Source organism: Camarhynchus parvulus, chromosome 8 (genome assembly GCF_901933205.1).
Source record: "Camarhynchus parvulus chromosome 8, STF_HiC, whole genome shotgun sequence".
Lineage (NCBI taxonomy): Eukaryota > Metazoa > Chordata > Aves > Passeriformes > Thraupidae > Camarhynchus > Camarhynchus parvulus.
In genome coordinates, this window is record NC_044578.1 from 15,328,128 (window position 1) to 15,351,823 (window position 23,696).

Here is a 23,696-nt window from a genome sequence, read left to right on the forward strand (position 1 = left end):
CACCCATCTCCGAGGCCCGGGAGAGCCGAGCCCCTGCAGCCCCCAACACCAGGAATGTGCCACACGGCCCCCAAACCCCGCCACCACAGGAGGAAACGACATGATTCCCAGAGCTGGAGCCTAACGGATGGGGAAGCGCAACCAGGGGAGCGTGCAAGGTGGGAGGTGGCGAGGCGGCCGCGGGGCTGAGGGGAGTGAGGGGCTGAGGGGAGGGAGGGCAATGAGGGGGCTGAGGGGAGTGAGGGCAATGAGGGTGCTGAGGGGCCTCGCGCGCGCCTTCCCGCGCTCGGCGCCTCGCGCCGCTCGGCCCGCGCGGGGCAGGTGAGGCGGGCGGCGCGCACCGCTCTCCGCCTCCGACGGAGCCCGCTCTTCCTCCCCGCTCAGTCACGTGCTCCGGGAGCCGCAAAGCAGCGACGCCTTTGCGACAGGGTGACAGCCAAATGGTGCGACATCGGCGGCGGCCGCAGGCGCAGCAGCCGCGGCGGCCCCAGCGCTGCCAGGGCCGAGCGCCGCGCCCGGGCGGGGAGCGCACGGCGAGCACCGCACGGCGGGGAACGCACCGCGCCGCTCCGCGCCGCTCCGAGCGCGCCGTGCCGCACCGCGGGGGAGCGCGCCGCTCCGCACCGCCCCGCGGGGAACGCGCCGCACCGCGCCCCACAGCCCACCGCGACCCCCATGAGAGTAGAGGGGTCGGCAGCTGCCCCCCCGCGCACCCCCCGCCCGCCTGCCCGAGCACGGAGCGCTCCCCCCGCCCCCGATGCGCCCTTAGTCCCGGCCCCGGACCCGCCTCCCTCGCTCCCCTCCCCGCCGGCGGCGGCGGCAGCGGCAGCAGCAGCGCCCAGGTGCGGACTTCAAACCCCGGCGAAATGGCGTCCAACGCGGCCGAGAGGGAGATCCTCTTCACCGAGCTGCAGGTAAGCGGCGAGGGGCGCCGCCCCAGCCCCGCTCCCCTCCCTTCCTGGCGGGGAGGACGGAGGAGACGCCGCGCCCCGCCGCCCCCTGCCCGCCGCTCGGCGCGGGACGCCCACCCCAGCCCATCCCGGGCCGGGGGGTCGGCGGAAGCCCGTGCCCACCCCGGGCTTCTTCCCGCTGCTCTCCCCCGGGAGCGGAGGCGCCGCCGCCTGGTCACGGCCCCACCCCGCCGCCGGCCGCGACCCGCTTTTGTCTGCGCTCGGCTCCTCCTTCCCCCGCCGAGCGGCCGCGTCCCTCCGGCGGGGCCTGCCCGGGCCGCGCCCCCGGCCCCGCCGCGGCCCCGCCGGGATATCCGTCCGCCCGCCCCAAGGCTGCCCGCGCCCGGAGCCCCTACGGGGGCCGGAGTTCTCGCCCTCCCCCCCGCCCGGGGCACGGCGCTCGCCCGGGCCGGGCCCAGAGGGCTCCCGGTGGCCACCCCACGCCCGCGTCAGGGTCAGGCAAAGAACCTCTCTCTCCTCTGGACACGGCACCGCGCAGGAGCCGAGCAGCTTCCTTCTTGTAGGCCTTGAACGCTGAGCTTGGGAAGAGGAGAAAATGGTGCGATCGACTTGATTTGTCACACGGCAAGGGTTCTTGTCACTACGAAAGAACAATCCCAAAAGACCCCCGCAACACTGTTAAAGGTTGAAAGCTCGAGGCTTAAAGATTTCCATCGCTGTAATTTGACCGGGTTTGGTTGCCTGTGCAACTGTTACTTTTCTTCTTGCCAGCTGCAAGGTTAGATGCAATTCCGGAGCTTCGCTTTTGCACTCTTATCTTTATATGTCAGCACAACCTGCTACCTCTTCAGCTTCCTTGTTCCGAAGAAAGCTTGCTTTTCTTTTTTCTTTTTTTTAATTTTAATTATACATCACTTAATCCGTGCAAATTGTTATGTTTACCCAGGCAAAGAATGTGTCTCTGAATTTATTAGTTGGACAATGAACCAAAGTAAGAAGTCCATAAATGGAAAGTATTGGATTTAATGGTCAAATAAAAATTAGAAAGGCATGTCTTAGAAAAAGTAATTTTATTTATGTAATGCTGTTAAGTTCTCCTGTAGTTCTGAATGTTGGAGGTGTGTTCACTTGAATAGCAAAGGAAGAGAAGGCACAATAGATGTAGGAGTCTACTTAATATTGTAGCACATGAGATGGCTGAAGGCTAAGAATCCATCTAAAATGCTGAACTTTAATCAGTGGCTCATGAGTGCCTAGGAAGAATCAGTATGTTAATACAAACTTGATACGATGATGTAAAAGCTTGTAAACCTGTTTGGAGAGCTGTGTGAATAACTAACTGTAGCAGTGTTTCAAGTAGGCTAAATGGAAGCAACATTTCTGTAGAAGTACCCAAAGCAGGATTCTAATTACTTTAAACAGAAATGAGTGGAGATTTTTCTTTGTGGGCATTGGAAAGGTTGCTTTTGTTTTTGTTTTGTTACTTTTTCTCTTGAAAGATGAGACTGACAGTAGTACTAATTAAAAAAAAAAAAAAAAAACCCCCAAAAATCAACTAAACAAAAACCCACCAACCAACCAAAAAATCTAGGATGGATTAGGTTCTTGGATTGCACTATCTGTTCCATTATATATGAAACTTCTGTATTAATAAATACAGCTTCTTGCACAAGACAGAAAGGTTAAGTTAACATGGGAATGCCAGTGGGGTTTAAGCTTTGTGAACTGCTAACTTTTAGGTATTTTTGAGAAGAACTTTCATATCAGAAAGAACTGCTGTAAGGATAGTGTTGTTTGCCATGCTGTATATTAGCAGTGAAATACAAAGGCATCAATGTAGTTCTGCTTGGGAATACCTCAAAACAAATTGCTTTTCATATACCTATACATAAACAAATTGCTTTTCATATACCTGTACATAAAAGTTGCTTTAGTGGTATTGTCTGAAAGTAAAGGGAACTAGAGGGAAGTGTGAGATACGCCATTTCACTCGTGTTTCTTCAGGAGGGAACTTCCTCAATCATAAGAACTCTCAAAGTGCTTATATGTGAAACAGACTTTTGCTTGCATATTGCAATCCTGCACAGAAAGATGAGGAAGTTGAAGAATTCATGGCTACAGTAGAAGTTTAAAGGGTCAAGTCCATGGGTTGATCTAGATCATGGGTGATGTGTGATCTAAATATTTCGTTAATAGATGTGAAAACTTACTGAAAACAAGCTAAACTCAGTGTAAATGCCAAGCTTGTTCCTGCCACGGGCTCTAAAGTGTCAGTCAGTGATCAATATAACGCATTGCTTTGTGCTGTGCTAAGGGCTGTGTGCTTCTGGTTATGACAGCCCTGTGTACTCCAGCGTGCTGTAAGGAAACTGTTAGCTTGGGGTGAAGTTGATAGAGGTGGATCAGTAGTTATGAATCAATTGAATGCTCCTGACAGAAAGATTAGCAGACTGGCACAACTACTGACTAACAGGATGTGAAGTGGATTCTGAGAAAATACGAAAAACGAAAGGGCAAAGTAACTAGTTGCTAATAAGCAAGTGGTAAAACAGATGCAGTATGTGTCCTTGTTTCAAAGGCTTAATTAAACAGGCCTTAAATAGACTCTAGATCTCACTTCTCACAATGGAAGTTTTGTATTTTAAATAAGTGATGCCATATTAGATAGAGCAGTTGCTTATAAATCTCTGCCAGCAAACATCCACTTAATATTTCTGTCCTGCTTTTTCTACAAAATATTGTATCCATTCTTGTATATTTTATTTTACTTTAAACATTTTCCAGACTGATAGTGAGATGTAGAAAGTATATCTTGCTAGTTAGCAAGCTTTAAACTTAAGGCTGTTCAGGGTGAAAAATGCAACGCTTATTTCTCAGTAGTTAGCAAATGCAAAGTACAAGGCAAACTTGTCAATAAGCAAAGCCTCTTTTTAGTTTGTTCTGGTAGCTTCACCAGCAAAATTGCCTGATTGCTAAAGATTGGAAGATTACATAAATCCAGATTACCCTTTTTTACCTCCTTTTATCTCTAGTACAGGTTCTTTAGTAGGAGGAGGAATGAGCTTGGGTAAGAATCAGTATTGCTGATGTTGCCTTCCCTTCCAAAATTCTGCTGTCCTTCTCTGGGCTTGCATCCCTTAGAACTTTGTACACCAGGTAAACTAGCCTCTCCAGTGCTTGCTCTCAGGTTAATTGCACAGTCTTTAACTCTTTGCTTCCTGGTGGAAGTGCCAGCTCTGTTTCTTCAAAGAAATTAAACTCTTAACATACAGTGCTGTAGTTTGTTAAATAAGGGATCCACAAGATAAAATATTTTAAAGGTTTTTATGGAAGAAAGTTTGGTTTGTTTTTTTCAAATCATTATTAAAAAGAAATTTTTTGTGAAGTGTATATGCTTTCTTGGCAGTGATGGTAGATGTCAGTATAGTAAATTGGTATGGCTGGATTAACAGAAATTATTACTTAGAGTATTTAAATGAAACCATTGTGTATGCACAGTGATTACACTTGTCGACTTCCAGGTGTTCACTACCACTTCTTTTCTAGACAGTACTGTAAATCTTCTAAACTGGAGGCTTTTATTGTTAATGTTACAGGATTTATTTTACAAAAATTTTCACTTCATTCAAAGTTGTGTTTTGCAAAGCAATACTTGTTTAATATCAGGAAAAAAGTATATTACTTGGGTTTATTTGCTTATGTGAAATTGTTTGGGCAAGACAGAGAACTTGGGCTATGCCGTGAGATGAATAAGCATGTAACAAACCCTCCATTGCTTCAAATGGAAATATTAAAGTCTCTTCCTGGAATTAATTTTTCAAACTCAACCATCATACATATTTTTAATATTACAGAACATTGTGAAAAATGTCTTTATACTGGCCAGCATAAAGGGACATTTTTAATGGACATTTTGTTTTAATACCCTGGTCACCTAATTTCCTAAAGTGCTGTACTTAGAGATCATAAAGCATAAATTTCCTGACAGAATCATGTTCAAAGGCCACAGTAATTTTTTTTTAAATAGTGATGAACAGTATCACAACTGAAATATGTAAATTACAATTATATGATGGTACATCCGTATAGTTTTTTATTTTATTTTTCCATTTCATATCTAGGGCAAGAATATCTGTTAAATTAATGTGACTGAACAATGCTTAGTATTTTATTGGTCTGCATGATACAAATTGGACAGTTGAGTCTGAGGTTATACAACTATGTTTTGTATATAAATGTGTATAAAATTGGGCACTTGTAATTGTTAAACTACTAGCTGGAACTCTGAAAACCTGTATTTCATTCCTGGCTTCTCTGCTCTCAGCTAGGTGACATTAGGCAGATGGCTTTGCTTACTCATGTCTCCATTTCCTCATCTCTAGAATAGAGGTAATGATGCCTGCTTTTTTTAGAGTTAGAAAGTACTGGGTATTTATTATTAGCTGTGGTCAAAGTGCCTAAGGACACTGTAAAAAGGTACAAGTAACCTAATTAATCTGTTTTGAAGAAACATTGTAATTGGGCTGAACACTCAGCAGTAAGACTGCCTTCAAATAATATTCAGCTAGGACAGATTAGCTTTAAATAATTTTGAATGACTCTTGTTTCTTCAGGAGGAAACAAATGTCACATTCAGGTGAAAATATCCTGAACTAGTCAATTGCCGTTTAGAAAGGATGTACAACTGCTTGGGACTTCTTAGGTCCCTACAAATGTTTTCACAATTGGTGGATTTAGAAAAGCACTTCAGTTTTTTTTTCCATTTGTGGATGTATATACTCTTTAAACATTCCTGTGTTCAAATATTGTATTAGCAAAATATGCATCCTGTTCTCACTGGAACATAAACAGTCCTTAAAATACCTTTTGGTAGGTGGCTGGGTGGAGTTTTTTGTTTTGTTTTGGGGTTTGTTTTTTTTTTTTTTTTTGAATTCTCTTAGTCTTCCTGTTAACACAGGAACTTGTAGATCATTTAGACTTCTATACATTTGACTGAATTTTCTTTATCAGAGTAGCTGTCTTTTTAGGACCCAGATCTGTTACTTTAACTCAAGATAAATTATTAGTGATGGCTAGTGGAAAATATTTAGTTACGCTATATGTAATAGCTCTTCTGGAAGAAGGTCATTCATTACAGTGTAACCTAAAATCTGCAGTAGAATAACTAGATAAATATGTCCTTGACATTGGGAAACAGTGGTTTGAGGATTTCATGTTGGGATTAAAGATTTCTTCATCAGTGCCCCAGTGCTGAATTAAAGACTAAGACCTCTACATAAATTCATAGAGTAACAAAGTCTTGTATGTGTTACGTGCAGTGGAGGGCTCTGTCTGCTTTTTTTTTTTTTTTTTTTTTTTTTTTTTGTTTTGTTTTGTTTTGTACACACTTGTACAGCTGGTACAAATTGGTTGATGGTAGGCTTTTTGTTGGTTTTGTTTTTTCACTACATGGGTCCAGTAAGTGAATGGGTTCAGGAACAGACTGAGCTGAAGCATCTCTCCTGAGACTTTACTGTAGCATGGGCAAAGCATTTGTATGGTACGTTGAAGCTTTAATTATTAATGCTTGGTCTGCAGTTCCTGACACAAGCAAAAGAGCATCTTTGCTACTGTTTGGTGTGGGTGGGGGTGGTTCTTTTTAAAGAAATGAGATTTATGTTGTAAAATTGAATCCATGGCTTCTGCTAGTTTGAGATATGATTGAGAAGTACTACATCGAAACAGAAACTAATAATACCGTTAGCTAACAAAATGCTTTAGGCCTGTCCTTACAAGTACCAGCAGATATGATATGTTTGTTTATTTGAACTGCAGCAATACAGTTATGTCATAGTGACACAAATCAACACAATTTTTGTCACTGCCATTTTACAGCTACCACTTACTTACTGTTTGACACCTCACCAGTGAATTGAGCTACTTGCATGGCCGTCTGGGAGTACATCCTTTGGAGCAAAGTACTGCTCGGTTTTCTCATGATTTTGTGGAATGATTTTCCAAACTTTCAGGAATTCTGTGATTGTATGTCAAACTAAGGAAGTTTTGTGGAATCTATCAAGTTTGCCATGCAAATTCTGATATCTGGTGAGGATGAGATGGCTGGGGTTTCTGTGGTGAGGAGACCCTGACATGAACAGGATAGTAGTGTGCATTTGCAGGGTTATATTCAGCGAAATGGGCCAGCTTTGCTGGGAGTTCTGCTGCTGTTCTACTCTGCTTAGTAGAAGAGGCTGAAACGAGGCTATTTGAGGTAGTGCATTCAACTTCATCAGTAGGGTGAGCTGAGAGGGTTCGTGTGATCAGTTACTATGGCTCAGAAGTGGGACCACCAGCTGGGTGGTGGTGAGCTGATTGTTTTTCAGAGCAGGCCACGCCTTTTTCTTGATGTTAGCTATAGATACAGTTTCCTATGCTTTGTATCAGCATTATGCCCACTGTGGCTGTACTTCCTGTTTACTGCTGCTGGTGCTGCAGTGTACAGAAAACTTCTAGAGTGGATGCACGGAGATGGCAAGACTGTGGTCTCAGTAATAGAATTTGTTACTTCCACTGGACAGAGAAAAATAGGAATATTAGCAGAAGTGTATTTTCCTAGGCCAAGTATATCCCTACTGAAAGCCTTTGTTATTTTACTGAAGATACATAGCTAGCTATCAGATAGATACCAATTAAGAAATGATAACTGGAAAGGGCTGGGCTGTGAAAGTTTAGTGAATGAAGCATTTCCCTGTTCTTTTTTGTGCCATGAAGAAAGCCTGATAGGTGGCAAGATCCAGGGACAGTGTGCTCTGGCCCAACATACAAACAGGGTTAGTAAAAACCTTAATGTGGATGTGACTAAATTAGTTCACTTTTTCTACCTCCAATTCCTATGGATTCCTTTAAGCCTTGTTTTCTTCACTGGAGATATATTGTCTTTTAAATGATAGGAGTTTCTGGCTCCTTCTCTAAATAAGTGCAGATCAGAGAGCTTGAATCAGAAAGCTTTAATACCTGGCTCCTGTCTTAGTGTTATGTGTGGGAGTCTGGTGTTAAAGAAAACTGGGTTTTCTCTTGAGGTTTTTCTGACGTTTGTTACCTTGCAACATGGTAGTAGGGTTCATACATTTTAAGTTCCATTAAATACAAGAACACATAAGCCTGAAAATTAAAGTAGCAGAATCAGTTCTGTTTCTATTGAGAAGAACCAGGGAGCTTTCCATTAACTTTCCACACTTGTTATTAGGATGTAGCAAAATGCAATAGGCAGCAAATCTGTAGCCAGGAGAAGGCATAATTAAGTCTGCAATACCAAGGTACTAATAGATTGTACTAAAGTTGTAAGATAAATCTCAGGAATATTGTGGGGCTCTGTTTGTTACTGTGATGAAACACTTTCAAGCAGATCAGGTCAGAAAGGAGAACTTTTCTTGTGGGTAAATACAACAATAGTAGTTTTCTGAGCCCTAAACCCAGAGAATATTACTCAATTCTTGGAATGTGGGTGCTAATATACCTTGTGGTTGGCTTTGTTTTTTTTAGCTCTTAATACTCAAAGTACTTGAACATCTCTACCACATACATTTTCTCTAATGCAATTTAAGAAGTAAATACATATATGTGAACTTCATAAGTACATATGCACTACCGTGTACTCATATTTGTTAGACTGTTGAAATAAATAGGTTATTTAAATTAATAAGAAGTAATAGTAATTTTAATTGTTATTTACCTGAAATAGTACTTGTAAATAATAACAGTACATAGGTGTTTTGAAATTATTCTTCTATTCAGCTGTGTGTATGTGTATCATTTTTTTTATACAAACTTCATGTAACTTTTGAGGAGAAATTGAGAGTCGATGTATAAAACATCAGAAAAAATGTCCTTTTTTTGTTTTTCATTTCAAAGTCCTAAACACAAACTGTCTAATTAACCAGGTAATAGTGATGTTGTTTAGTATATCACTAGTGCCATAGTTGGCCTGTGAACTTAGGAACTTTAACATATGTATTTTTGAAAACTCTTAAAAGTATATTCAGTTTGGTTTTCTTCGTTGCAGTAAGATGTAAGACAGGTCTGTGCCATAAATTTAGGATGGAAAAGTTCTAGTTGGTTCATTGATGATGTCATATGCTGGAATTGGAAGCTTTGCCCATATGGACTTGAGTCTGTTGCTCTAAGTGTCAGACTTTGTCAGCTGGTACCACTGCTGAAACTGAGCATGTGCCATATTATGTTGCTTTACGTTTGCACAGGCAGCTATATGGTGAACAGTTTTTGTTGTTTTGTTTTAGTGGGGTTTTTTTTAACCCCTAGATTAGTTTTCAGCCAGATCAGGTTCATAATTGCAGTTCACTGTGTGGCTATATAAAAGTTTGTACTGCATATATCAGTGAGTGGTCTGGAACAGGAACAAACTGTTAGGGGAGGTCAGGACTGCTTGTTCTTTAGGATGCTTTTTATTGCCTGCAGTGGTGGTTCATGCAGTAAAATGTTTATGGGATTACAGATTCACAGCTAAGGACTGTGTGGAGTCCAATTCTGCTGCAGGTGAATATGCTGATAAATGAGCAGTCCAAGCAATGTCTGTGGCAGTTCTTTTCTAGCTTGACATTCTTCAAGCAGAAAGTCTCACAATATGCCTGTGACAGTGAAAACCTATTTGTATGAAAAGGCATTAAAATTTCTATTGGTTTGGACATCATGCATGGATGGAAGATATAGTTACATTTAGTTTGATGTTGAAGGCTGAGAACAGTGGTGAGGTTTGATAGCAGTACGAGGCCAGTGTAGGGATATAGGCCCAAGTTTATTAGCTAACTTTCAGCAGTGGTAAGCCTTTGCTGGTAAACCTTTTATGCACTCAATGCAAGAAGATTTTGAAGTTTTGAAGAATCTTGAGTCTTTTTGTTATTTCTCTAACTGAAATGGAAGAAAAAGTGAGTGTACAATTGAAATGGATGGGATTGAATTTTGGAGTGAAGACAAAGTACTATGCAAGTAATACTATAAATGTACTGCCCATAAAGGTAATGAAGAGACTGAGGTATTATATACAGCTTGGTATGAATACATTTGTCAGTTAATGAGTAGCTCAATAAGTGTGAGGCATTTGACTATTCAATAGGGAAATAAATCCCCTACAGTGATGAACTGAATGTTTGCAATAGGAAAATATCTCTGAATGGTCACATAAGCATCAATTAAAGCACCACTTAGAGGACTTTAAACTACGGCATACAAGATTGATTCCATGTTTCAGAGGTCTAGCCAAATTTGGGGGAGAAAAGGCCTAAAAATCTGGTGCAGAAGTAAGAAGTTTGAGGTAACAAAGTGATTAAATGTTTTCAATGTTCTTGTGTTGAATTTTAATTCCAAAATTATAAATTCTTTCTCATTCTCCTTGTACTTGCAAACCCTGAATGTATTATTTTGTATTTGTGCTGTTGAGGTGAAAGATTATGTTTAAAATAAACAAGGAGATTGTTTTTGGTGATTCCAGGTGTTCTAGAGCTCTCTAGTAACAACAAGCTAATTTCTGTAATGTAGGCTAAAAACTTTATGCCAGTCCTTAGAAAAATGGAAAAAAACTTGCTTGGTTCTGTTTTTCTACCTTTCTTACTTCTCTTCTGCAGGAAGAGGAACATAACCACTTCCTTTTATGATAAATTTTAGGACTTGCCCTATTTGCATCACTAGATAAGAGATTGAAGTTTCTTTTTCATCATTGTAATACATGTTATCACTTGGATTTTTGAGTAACATAAGCCCAAAAGCATCCAAATCTATTGCTGAGAATTTGGAAGGAATGCAAATTGACTGTTTGGCTTGTTGCTTTTTACAAGCACAATATGTAAAACCATCCACTGCTTTTCAACTTCATATGTTTATTTATATGGGAAGACACTGCAAAACAATGAACTGGAATATGTTTTAAGAGCATATTTCCTTTATAGATGGATCTGCATATGGCATGACAAGATTCTTTCTTTCCTAATACTCGAATTGTGGAAGCTAAAATTATAAGATAAATTATGACAAGGAAGTGTCAGCTTTTCTGACAAGTATTATTAACCTCTGTAGTTGTAAGGGTGTGTGCTGCCTGCAACCCATCCAGAGCATGTGGGGAATTCCATGGGCAGAATCAGATGGGGAGACCCAATAGAGTAAGCCAGATTCTAGCAAAAGGTTACAGAAGCCAAAGTTTCAGAGACTTGTATTGAAAAATACAAAAAACAAGCATACAGATCTACAGAATATTTTAAAATCAGCAAGGCCTTTTTGTAGACATATTCTAAACTTAGTGACAGCAGTAGAAAAGTAAAAGTACTGTAAATTGTACATGCCTGACTACTCATGTAGCATTCTTGAACTGCTGCCCATTTGGGACTCAGCAATCTCCTTTAATGGAAGCATGTTTCCTTCAATATTTTGAGTTTGTTTGTTGCTTATTTATAAGCTCATATGAAGCCATTGTTTTAGGCTGAAAATGCCTGGATGTCAAAAGTTATGGGTTGCAAATTATAATATAGATAACTAGGGGTCCTCAGAAAGATTATTTAAATTTTGTTATTGAAACTTAACTCATTATTTATGGAGTTTTCTTCAAGTTGCTATGATTTGCATCTTTGGTTTCCCAAGAGAGGGGAACATGACATTTTGAAAATTAAAGCAGACAGTGCTTCAATATTAGAACAACATAATTTCTTTCAGAGGGTTTTTAAATTGTACTCTACTTCTTTATTCAGGCAAGTTAGTGTGAGTCAAACTAAGTATTTTTCTGTTGGGTGAAAGATTTAGTTTTAACTATTCATTTTTATCAAGCTAGTTCATACATGATTCCTCAGCATATAAGCAAGCCACTTCGCAAAGGAACATCTTGATCTGACTTTTTTTCGTTTTCATTTTGTATGTACATTTTTCAAATAAAATATTGATATGTGACAAAGTACACGGCATTTATCAGCAGTTATTTTTTTGTTTTGGGGGCAAACTCCTTTCTTGAATTCTGCCTTTACTTGTAACATGCTACATAATGCTGAAACAAATTACAATTGTAAATTTAGTTGCTTTAGAAATTGGTCTTTATCCGTATTAGGATTCTGCACAAGAGAGCAAGTGAATATATTCTCAAGTTTTAATTAAACTAATTCTAACAGGTTTTTTTTTTAAATCCTTAGAAGATTCTTAAGTGCAGGAGGGGTATCCAGTATCATCATATATTTTTCAGGTTAGCAGCCAGACTAACTAGTTTGAAGTGTTTCTTTTTGGTGGCAGTAACTCGGTGACACTGTCAGGGCAGCAGTTTCTGTGCACATGGGAATTGATTTCTTTAACTCCAGTGACATTCTTGAACTAGATGACTTTGGGTATGAAAGAAAAGCAAGGGAGATCCAAGTTCTGCTAATCATCTCCCATTTCTGCAATTTTTTTCTTACTGCAATAGACTACACTGTTTTATGAGCTCAAAGGTAGCATTTCTTTTCTTTAGCATTTGCTTTCCTTCCCACCTGTTACTTTAATTAATTCAGTGTCAATTTGAGGTTTATACAGTACTTGAAGTAAACAAGTTTTTAAAACTTAACTACAAGCATCCGTATTCTGAATTGATTCACGTACATTTTCTGAACTATGAAGCTGAATTATTTTCTTCTTAATTTCTATCTGGCATGAAGTTTTTCTGCAAATTATTCCACTAATTCTGATCTTGCACTTTGCCAACAATGTACATTGAAAATGTCAGATGTTTTTAATTACTTCTATTAATTTTTCCACTGTTACAAAATAATTGTCTACTGTTCTGAAATATGTATGTTTCTTTACTGCAATGAATATACTTAGTACAGAGTGAAGTACAACTACTGGGAATTCCTGCAAACCTGAGATACAGAGGCAGTGAGCATTTTAGTGGCATATACTGGGAACGAAGAGAGCTGCCTCTTCCTCACTCAGGGTTAGCTGGCTGTGGTTCTGGCATCTTCAGAAGATGGGGAGGACCTGTGCCTAGGCAGAAGCATTGGCTGCTGTACCCCAGAACATTCATAGTAATGCTGGTTCATTGTGTCCTGGCTGGGTAAAGCAGTGCAAAGGGCATGAAAAAGAAATCAGTAATGCTCAGAGAGGTCAGATGTTTAGAGTTGAGAGGATGGTAGCCTGACCTAAATATAGTATCTTAGCTTAATTTGGAAAATGGTGTGTGCAGATTAGGACTGTACTTTATTTTTGTAGTGAAATTTCTTTTTTTTATTACAGAGACTGATTTTTGTTTTTCTCCTGTGACTCTTGACATCTTTCATACAATACTTGAGAGAGCATCAAAAAAACACATCCCACCCACTCAGAATCAGCCCCTTCCAAGTGCAGTTAGAAAATAGCCACAACCACATAACACTTAAATTTCAGAATATGAAAGTCTCTTTCATCAAGTAGGAGTCATCTTCCTGCTGGTATTTTTCAGTCAGAAGTTAATTTGTGTATTTTTGTCTCCTGAAGATGACATGCTTTAGATTAGACAGGTCATTATAGAGAAATACATTGTAGATACTCTGGGGAATGCAGCAGGTTAACCATAAATAGCTTGTGATTGCAGTAGTTTCTTTCCTTAGCTTAAGGCAGTTCTTCATGAAGGTTTTGCTCAATGTCATATCTAGAGTATTTTTTGGTAGTTCTTAGTTGTTAATAAAGCAGAATTTTCTACTTTTGCTTAACAGATTTTTCATGCTACAGTTTCTAGTTTTCTACAGAGAAAAATCTGAAGATTTTTCTCAGGCTGCTAACTGAAATGCTCCTGAACTGGAATGAAGTGGAAAACTTTTAGTCTTGAAGAAAAATGCCTCAAAAGTGATGAGCATACCAAAATCATATTCACATTAGCAACAAGTATTTCTAGGATGTTTTTTGAAATTGTGTATATGAAAACTGCTGTTTATATGTGCCCTGTAAAATAGGGTGAGGCTTTTAGTGTTAAAAAAGTGATCAATTTAGGATAAACATGTTACATACCACATTCAAGGCTCCATTCATATGATTGTGGCTGGAAAACACATAGACTGCATGTGTAACCTTACCTACTCTGAAAAGGGAGGAGTATTGAGATCACTAACAAGTATGTCTTGTGCATTTTCTGAATACTCAGCAGTATAAAAAACAACATCATTCCCCTAATCTAATGCACTTGTGAGGTGAGACCTTTTTACCATTGTTATGTATACATGGGTTTATGGGATATCCTTTAAGATTTAGTTTTATATGTTGTCTATACATGATGCACTGAAAAACTTTTGTTTTCTTCTGCTTTATTTCTGTTATGTTACAGGTCTCGTTGGTGCATTGGTTATTTTGAAACCACTGCTTCCCATTTTCTATTTAACTGATATTGAGCTGTGTTGGTAGCAAGAGCTAGGTGGAGGGGAGTCTATGCAAGTATGGGTGCAAAACAGGAAACAGCTTACTTGGGAGATGGTGCTGAGGCTAAACATAAAGAGTAAAATTTGTTCAATATGCAGTAAGAAATCCCTTGCTAAAATCCTAGGCTTTTATTCTACACTTTTCACTGCAAACTTCATATGTAAGTCATATGTTCATTTTAGGTCATAAAAAAGTAGATTTACTTAGAGTACTTATTGCAGTCAGTGGAGAATCAGGGCTCCTAAAAACTAAGAAAATATAGAAAGGTTTTACAATCAAAGCTTTAGGCATATTTGTATTTAGAAATGTACTAAGAATTTTTTGCAGTTCATGTAGGAAGTGAAATCACCTGCCTCTTTTTCATTGCTGTTGCATATAAAGCAGTTAAGTCAGGCAATTTTCTTTTGGCTTCTGTCGTAGGTTAAGACAGGGTACTATTTCTTCATTATTCTGTAATGCCTAGGGAATTCTTAAATAAAAAATGGACATTAAGAGCCAGCGAGAATCTTTCTACCATATTTTAAGGGTCAGAGGAAAAAGGATTGCAAAAACACTATTCAAATGTATCACAATGTGCATCAGTGATGCTCTGTAGAAGTCTCAGACAAATAGGACATGAAGTAATGCTTCTATAAATAACCCTGTGTTCATACATAAACTTTTACTGGAAGAGCATGGAATGAGATGCCTGCATCTCTACAAGTGGAATTTTGGGTGTGGCAGTCCCAGTAGGGAAAAGTGGTCTTTTCTACTGACCACCTGTAAAAGATGAGGAAAGGATTTAAGAAGTGTTTCTCATCCTTTTACTGCTGGAGGTGAAAGCAGGAGTAGGATTTCCAGCTGGTTGGAGTGTAGGCTGGGAACTTGAGTAACTTCAGATAAAACAACCCAAGCTACTGTGGAAGAGTTCTCAGTCCTAGAGTATGAAGACACAGATCCTTGGTAAAAATACAAGCATACATCCCTTTCCTGTAATACCAGATTCAGCTACCAAGCTGGGAAACCCATAAGCTCTGCTGAAGCTGTTGTTGCACACAGTCCTAGAAAGCAAAAAATCTGGTTCCTTCACCAGGATCTAGTATTTAGCCACTTGGCCTCTTGCCTTATAAAACAGATGTTAGTATTATCTCTGATATGTATTGCTGCATTTATAATGTACAAAATAGTTGGCTGCTAAAGATGATGGCTTAATTAGAGTGGAATGTAGACTCTCAACTCTTCCATTAGTTTTGAAATGGCTAAAAATAGCTCCTGTAGAACATAGTAAAGTAAAATGGACTAACATATCAGTTGTTTGTGCTGAAAGTTGGAATTGCCAGAAACAAAGAAATTCGAGGATTTTTCATTTCAATTGCTAGTTATCCATCTCAGAAATTGAGATTATCATACAGGGACCCCTTTATTGTACTTTTCAGATTAAAGAAATTGTGTATTGGTTTTCATCAATATCCTGATACTTGCTTGTGTTATTGAGAAATTCCTTTCTATTGTGAGGATTTCTTTTGCATCATATCAATGTTTAAGATTTTTAACCTGCACTGAAAGATTACAGAAGTTCCAGCTGTAATGATTTGTTTCTGTAGTAAGATATTTTAGCTTTCTTCTCTTGCAGTTTAGTTCAAGTGTGTTACCCTGAAGTTCCACCACTTGACAGATGTGGCAACAGCTGATACTGTGATTTGTGGATGAGCAGAATTCTCAATCTGTTGCATTACCCAAGATAGATAATAATATCTTTTTAGTGGTAGCTATTATCTAATTCATTTTTCATTCATAATATACAAGAAAAATACCACTGGGATTGGACCTGATTGTCATTAAGCATTAATAAATTAGAGTTTGGGTTCCTTGAGGTTTTATTTTTGTATTTCTGCATAGTAACTAAAACTCCTTCACAAGCAGAAGTTTACCCACACATTTTCATCTTAATGTTAACACTACAGCTGTTGAAAATATATGGTTGCAATGAATGGTAGCTTCTCTTTAAAGTAAGCATATTTTTGGATGCATGCCCACCAAATTATCACCTTTGTACAATGTGCATTGAGTTTGAGGAGGAGTTATCAAAGTCATAAGACATGATTTTGACTCATGTCTGTTGACTTGACCTTTTAACCTCTCTTCTACCAAATTAAATACCACATCCTGTAGTTTGGATAATGTAGTGACATTATTTTTTCAAACATCTTGAAATGTATAATATTACATGTATAATATTACTCTACTCTGAATGTTAGACAAAAACAGGTAAGTGTTTTGTATGAAAAAAATGCAATAAACATATTTGTATTGGGGTGACCTGGAACAAAATCATGCTAATTTTCAATAGCAGCAGAAATTTTTGAGTTTAGGTGTTTGCTTTAACATGCACTTCAGCAGATCCCTTACTGGTTGTGGTGGAAGCAGTATGGGGAAGGGGGAGAGTGTTTCTCCCTGGTGGACAGATTAGTTTCTGTATTACTTATACTTAGAGGCAAATTCACCACGCAGTATTTGCACGACCTTACCTTTATCTGAAATAGTTCTGTTTCCTGAGTAACTTATGTTATACTTCAAGCACTTCAAAGCATTATAACAACTGCTTGCACCAAACTTGAGCTTAATGTAACAGAGAGATCAGTCAAGTCAAACTGAGACAAATCTTGTGATAAGAGTTTCTCTCAAGCCCCCTTCCTTGTTTCAGTCTCTGGCAGCAATTCAAAATGAGTGTATGAATTTCTGAAATACATGGATACCATGGATACCTCTGTGTAGGGTTTGGCAAGTATATTAAAATACACTGTATTTTAAATCTATACATGCTGTATATATTCAAGAAATAAATTTAGGCCATTAGGGTGAAGTTGTTTCTTTATTTATATAGTACAGAAAATTGCAGGTGTTCTCATGAAAAAAAAAACCTGCAATTCTTATGGGATTTTTGAAAGTGTTTAAAGTAACAAGAAAAGAAAAAAAACCCAAAATTCACAGATACTTAAGTCCCTCACAATACATAGTTTTGCTGTCAATTTTAAAATGTAAGGGGTTTTTATTTTAAAGAAGCCTCAAACTGTCAAACACACACAAGAATGCTCATTTCTCTGCTATTTACTAGTTCATATTTTCGTATATTTATGAAATACGAAAATTTTCATATTTTTATGGGATCTCAAAGATTCTTTTCACCAAGACATTTCTCAAAAGAAGACCAAATTTTTCAGTTCAAATTTAGAAAATGCAAAACAAGTTTGTGCATGAAATTCCTGTGTTGGCAGTAGGAGGTAGGACACAGATACCTGTCTGTTTTCACTGCCCAGTCCAGTACAGTAAGTGTACAAGTCCAGGATCTGTGGCTGAAGGACTTAGTCTTGCAATATTTTGTGCTCCTTTGAACTTGTCTCTCTTTCATTTGTTGAACTGTCACTTAATGCACCTGTTTTCCTTATCTTTTAAAGGGGAGTGTCTATATTTACCACATTATTAATATAGGATAATGTTACAGGCATTAGATGAGAAATTATCATTTCAGTGCTTTGATTGCCTGCATCTTGGCGAGGCTGCATTTTAGGGGAATTACTTCAGTCTTCTTGGCACAGCTCTATGATACATCATTATTGGCGATATTTTCAGCATGCACTATGGTATTAACATTTCATAAAATCTTGTTGCCTGTACCTTGAAAGGGACTGTTTGTATTTTGGCATTTAATAGAGCTTCACCTACCATATGTGGTCTGCTTGAAACCATACTATTTACATAAAAAGCAATTTTCTTCTGAGTATGTTATTCTCATATGTGATGAGAAGCTAAATGAAAACTAAGCAAAATCTCAGAAAGAATAGAGAAGTGGCATTATTATAGCCATAATTTCATATCCTGATCTTCTTGGGCACATGTTAATAAAGGTTGTGACAGCAGTCCCTATTGATGGGAACTAAGATTTTGCTCTTTCTTTTGCACATCTGAAACTAGAGAGGGGAAGTTTTGTTTCCACTGTACTGGACTCTATTGGAATTTTTTGGCTTGGAGTCGGAACCTCAAGTTAGAGATAAAAGTTTGGAAACCGCTGAAGTGTTTGTACCATGCCTGTTGCCAGAGTATCTAGTCATGCTTCTTGGATACATTTGCTGGCCTCCCATTTGAGTGCTCATCACCTGTGTTGTGCCATAGCCTCCATCAAGCTTTTGTGATTGTGAGAAACTGTGTGAAGTCATTGACATATGACACATGAAGTCATATGACATTGAAGGCAAATCTTCAGTGTGAAGTGTGAAGCTTTTCAGTGTGAAGATTTGCTTTCAATGTCATATTTCCTTGGAAGCCTCCTTGCAGGTTCTTCTCCTTGTGTAAAACTATCAGAAGCTCCTGCAATGAGAAGCATTTCTTAAAATGTTTTCCTTCCCTTTGTAGCAAAGAAATCTCTCTCTCTTAATGCCCCTTTCTCTCATTAGTGTTGTCACAGCACTGCATGGACACAACTTCTAGTTCTGTAAGCAAGTCTTTACTGCAGTTGGAGCACCTTTTGGGGGCCATGCTCTTTGTGTTAGAAAATTCTGGCTGAATCAGGGATTTTTGGTGGCTGGAATGGTAGATGATAGCAAGGACTCCCCAGGGAATTTTATTACCTGTTTAGATTAGGTGTTTTGGCTGAGTCAGGCCACACAGTTTTTCATACAGGAGCTGTAGGACCAACTGCTGCAGCCCAGCAGCTATTGTGTGAGTGAAAGCAAACGTTCCTCCTAAAGTATTCATCAGGACAGCAGTTCAAACTGGGAGAGCATAGCAGAGGTGACCAGCTGATTGAGGACCTTCCTAATTAAGGAACACGTTTTTCCTGTTTTTAAAATCAATTTCATCTTTTACAGATGCAGTTGGGCACCCACTGTGCACAGGAATTGAACCCCCTTTAATCAGTGTCCTACTTGAATTCATCTATGTATAATGTAGTGGACTGTGGATATTTCTGCCTTAAACAGCCTCTTGTTACAAAGCAGAAAGCTGTGACTTAGATTAAATTTAAATCCTGATTTGTGACATGTTAGCACAGCAAACTAATGCCAAAATCTATTAAGCCTCCAAGTTGGGGGTTTTTTCAGTTCTTGACATTGGGTGAGTGCTGAGATCTTGACCACAATCACATTTGCTTCTGAGTAGGAGGAAATAGCCCATGTAGTTCCAGTAATGCAGACAAGCCCTCACATCTGGTTTTATGAATGACTTCGGGGGGAAGGGAAGTTTGCAATTGATTAACATTGTTCGTAAAATAAAAGACTACTTTAGTCTTAGGAATTAGTGTAGAGAACTTTGGGAACCTTGGCAGTTAGCTCAGAAAAGCAGCTTTTTTTCCTTTTTTTTTCCCTAAAAAATTATTCAGAAAATTATTATACTAAGATACCTAGTTGTTCCAAAGCTGTACTTCTAGCTCTTCAAAATTAAATTACATGTTAATAAACATTTTGTCTTTCTGGGTTATGATAGCTTTTTTAATCATACATAAGATGAAAATCCTATTTTTATATAGTATTTTTTACTATATTTGTCAAACAGGTTTTTAATTGTCTTATTGTCTGTTGAAATGATTGCTAAAATTCAAGAGCATATAAAAAGAAATGCTAATACTTTTAGGAAAAAATGTAAGCAGTTTTACTGGGAGTTTTGATATGGTCTGGTTTGGGATTTTTTCTAAATTCAGGTTTAGTGTGTGCTAGTAGCACATCTGTAAAATGTCAATAAAATTGTGCATGAGCACTCATCAGCTGTTAAGTGTGGTTTAGTTTAAGACTCCACTTACCTTTCTATAACAACTTCTAACAGAAATGAGCAATTGAAATTCTTGCTCTAACCTATATTCTCCATAATGAATATATGATATAGCGCAGTCAAGTTGTACTGTGATCGTAGGAACAAGTCTTCAGGAGTTACTAATGCCCAGAGTTTTAGTGTCACCTTCGAAGAGGGGGCAGTTTGAGAATCTCCATTAGAATTCAAATCCATTTGGTTTACACAACTTAAGCAGATTGCCTGCTGTGTTCAGCTTCATGGTACTCTCTTCAGCAGTACCATTGCCACTACCATGCAATTTGGATGTTTTATTCTTAAACTGGATTTTGGTGGTAAATGCAGTATGTCAAGGCACCTGCTTCACCAGTTGTTTGATTCAGAACTGATCTGAAGCAAAAGTGGAAACCCCACGTGGTGTTCATATACAGTATTACTACTCTCTTTCACCACACCAGCCAGAATCGACTGTATTATTAAAAGACATGCTCAGACCACTACTCATTATTTTCAGCAACTATACTTAAAACATTTCTCAGAAGTACAGAAGTTGAAGACTGGCATCTTGAATTAATCTATGTAAATAGATAGTCTTTGAGCCAGCAATCAAAGTGAGGTTAAGCCCTATGCCATGGGAACTCTGCATAAATGGACTCCTTTTTTCCTTCTCTTTTTTTTTTAATCAAGCAGTAGTATCTAATTTGTGGTCCTTGGTATTTAATTGTGGTAAGCATATGTTGAGTTTCATTACACACTGAAATGTTTCAGTAATTTGCAGTAGCTCAGAAACCTGTATTTAGCAGAGAGGTGTGCAGTGCTGCCTCTCAGTGCTGTCCGTGCCTCCCACAGTGGGTGGGTGACGCTGCCCTTTGCTGCTGCTCGGGTCAAGAGCCAGGTCCCCAGCAGCTTCTGTGGCACAAGGGGAAAGGATGCTGTGCTGAGCTGTCCAGTACTGGCAGCACCCAGCAAAGATTGGCCCCTCTCCTTTAACCAGCAGTCAAAACACTACGGAATTTTAAAAGAAACTGAGAACCAGTAACTGGCTGCCCATTCTATTGCCTTGGATTGTAAAACAGTGAGGCCTGTTCTCTCTTTTGCCAGCGTGAGTGGTTTAGTCATTATCTGTTTTAGAGCATTTCCACTCTTAAGATATTTTATGTTAAGTGATTTGGAGAGGGAGAGTAAAGGGAAGAGTTGTGCAAAATTCATTGATAGCTTCTTGGCATACAGAATGTGAATGGTTTCTTCTGTCTTTGCATGCTGCCTCCTTGAGCACTGCAAAGGAAAGGACTTGGGCCTTGCCCCTAACTGTTGTTTCTTTTTACACTTAATTTTCAGGTTGAGTGGTCAGAACACCTACAACTTAAAGGATGTGAGGTTTATCCTGGGAGGGAGTTTATTCAAATGAGAAAAATCATTTTTTGAAAGAATATTCAACTCTAAGCAGAGACTTGGTAGTAGGTTGTCATCTAATAACGCTGGAATACGCTGTATTTTAAGTAACTTCAGTTTAAAAGTATAGTTTTGAGTTTGGCATTTGGGAGGTGTTTTTCTTAAAGAAAAAAATCCTACCTCATTTCTACTACTGACTTACTATTAGATGTTTACTATTAGACTGATTTAACTATCAGACGTTCTGTTTTGTGCCATTGTGACATTATCTTCATCTTAAACTGGAACACTTTTGAGGCTACTCATCTTTGCAACATGAGGCTCTGTCTCAAACCTCTGTTGCATCTCAGCAGCAAAGCATGTTAGTGCAGGACTAGAGCAGCTTCCCTTGCAGAAAACACCATTGCTCTGCATTCACAGTGACCTTCAGGGGTCACTGAGTGCACAGATGCCTCCTTGGAAGAATTTATTTCACAGTGGCCTTTGTGCCAGGTGACACATCTGGATAACTAGGTGAGAGAATACTTCTTGCTCAAAAGTGTAATTAACTCTGGATGACAGGAGAGGCAGAAGGAGTATCATCTGTGGCTTTTGGGAGGATTTAGAAAAGAACGTTTAAGTGTACAGGCAGTGTGACCAGCTTCCAGTGTTAGCTTCCACACTGGTGAACTCTGCTGTCTCAAAAGCAGATTGAAGAAAAGTCTGTCCTGAAACCCTTAAATCCAGGGACAAAGATGCTGCTGAGACTGCTCAGGCTGAGGAGAACTTCAACTCAATTACTGCAAATTCTGAAGGCAAATTACTAATGATCATGGAGATTTAATTTCATTGAAGGCTTACTAGGCACTCTGTCTGGAACAAGGGCTCCAAAACCCACTTTATGGGAGAACATAACAACACTTTAACAGATGGGATATAGGGCTTGTAGAGGGATAAAAACCTCCCCTGTAACAAAATACATTATTGTTCAATGGATGAACAATTAACTGAAGTCTCTTTGGTAAACCCCAGTGAATAATATTTCTGAATTATTTATATCTTAATTACATTGTTCTGTTTAGAAGTGTACATTCTTGGCATAATTTTAGCAAACTTCAGGTGCTATTACAGCAGAGAAAAAAAGATTTTCTTTTTGGTTTTGGTGGTTTTGCTATTTGATTTGGGGTTTTTTACATTTCTCATTTGTCTTTCTCCTATGAACTTTAAAAAGTATAATATCCTGCTGTAAGGAAGCAGGTGATACATAAGTTTATTTCTAGAAAGCTTGCAGAACAGGCATGAATAATTGTGCTATAAAATAAATACTTTTTATTCACAAACATTTTTAATATCTCTTTCTTTAAAAGCTGACTAGTAGCATACTAATCTTGTCTTTTTTTGATGTCCTTCATTTTTATGTGTTAGAAAGACAGGGAAATCAAAGATCTTAATTTGATTTGGATATACTTACTACTTAAATAGTTTGCCATACAGTTGTTATATCAATTTATTTTCAGTTTCAGTTTTCTCAAAACTAAACACTCAACTTGTGGTGGATGGCTTCCTTCATTTTGTGAACCTTTGGACTAGTTGCTCATTGCTATTGATTAGTCTATGGTTTTTGTAATCGATTCTATTTTATGTGCCTATATATGGAAACAATGCCATGTACTTCCCAGTAGAGCTATTAATAGCCTCTCCACACATGCATAATTATTTATTTTAATCTGCACTGACAAAAAAGCACTCACAAGTGTACTTAAAGTAAATTTGCATGGTTTTTTCCCTTTCATTTCTTACTCACTTTGTCATTTCTAAATTGCTTTCTTGTTCTCTCTTTTACTGATAGTCAAATTCTGTGGCAAGATGGCAGTTCTGACTACTTTGAATATTTAAGAATCTTTGAGTTGTTAACATTTTGTAGTAAAAGTAGAATTTGTGGGTAGACAAATTTTAATGAGAGATTCAGGAAACTTGGGAAATTATAGTTGAGGACTAGTAGACTGGATCTTGCTTATGGAAGGCAGTATTGCTGGAATATGCATGGATTGAAATAGTTTGACCAACATTATCTGTTGACATGTAGGGCCCAGGCACAACCTTCATGATACAAATTTGTTTGAAAACCAAGTTACTGTAGAGTGTCTGTAGTGGTTTTGTGTTCTGGACATTCTTCAGTTTATTAGCCTGATGCTGTGCTCCATGAACTCCCTCCCAAATGTTTTCTTCAGTTTACTGTGACGCTAACTGATTTTATGGCAAAAACTT

The 23,696-nt window shown here is 38.9% G+C and overlaps 1 protein-coding gene across 2 annotated transcripts in view; it reads left to right on the forward strand.

Moving 5' to 3' along the window:
* Nucleotides 1-593: 593 nt before the first annotated feature.
* PKN2 (protein kinase N2) overlaps nt 594-23,696 on the forward strand; it is a 56,731-nt gene continuing 33,628 nt past the window's right edge. Inside the window, exon 1 of one of the 2 annotated variants that reach the window (XM_030953896.1) lies at nt 594-914. In XM_030953896.1, coding sequence (XP_030809756.1) covers nt 867-914 — 48 coding nt within the window. In that variant the 5' untranslated portion in view covers nt 594-866. Of the gene's footprint in view, nt 915-1,287; nt 1,690-23,696 lie in introns of those variants that run through there. The other variant, XM_030953897.1, reaches the window with a different exon arrangement.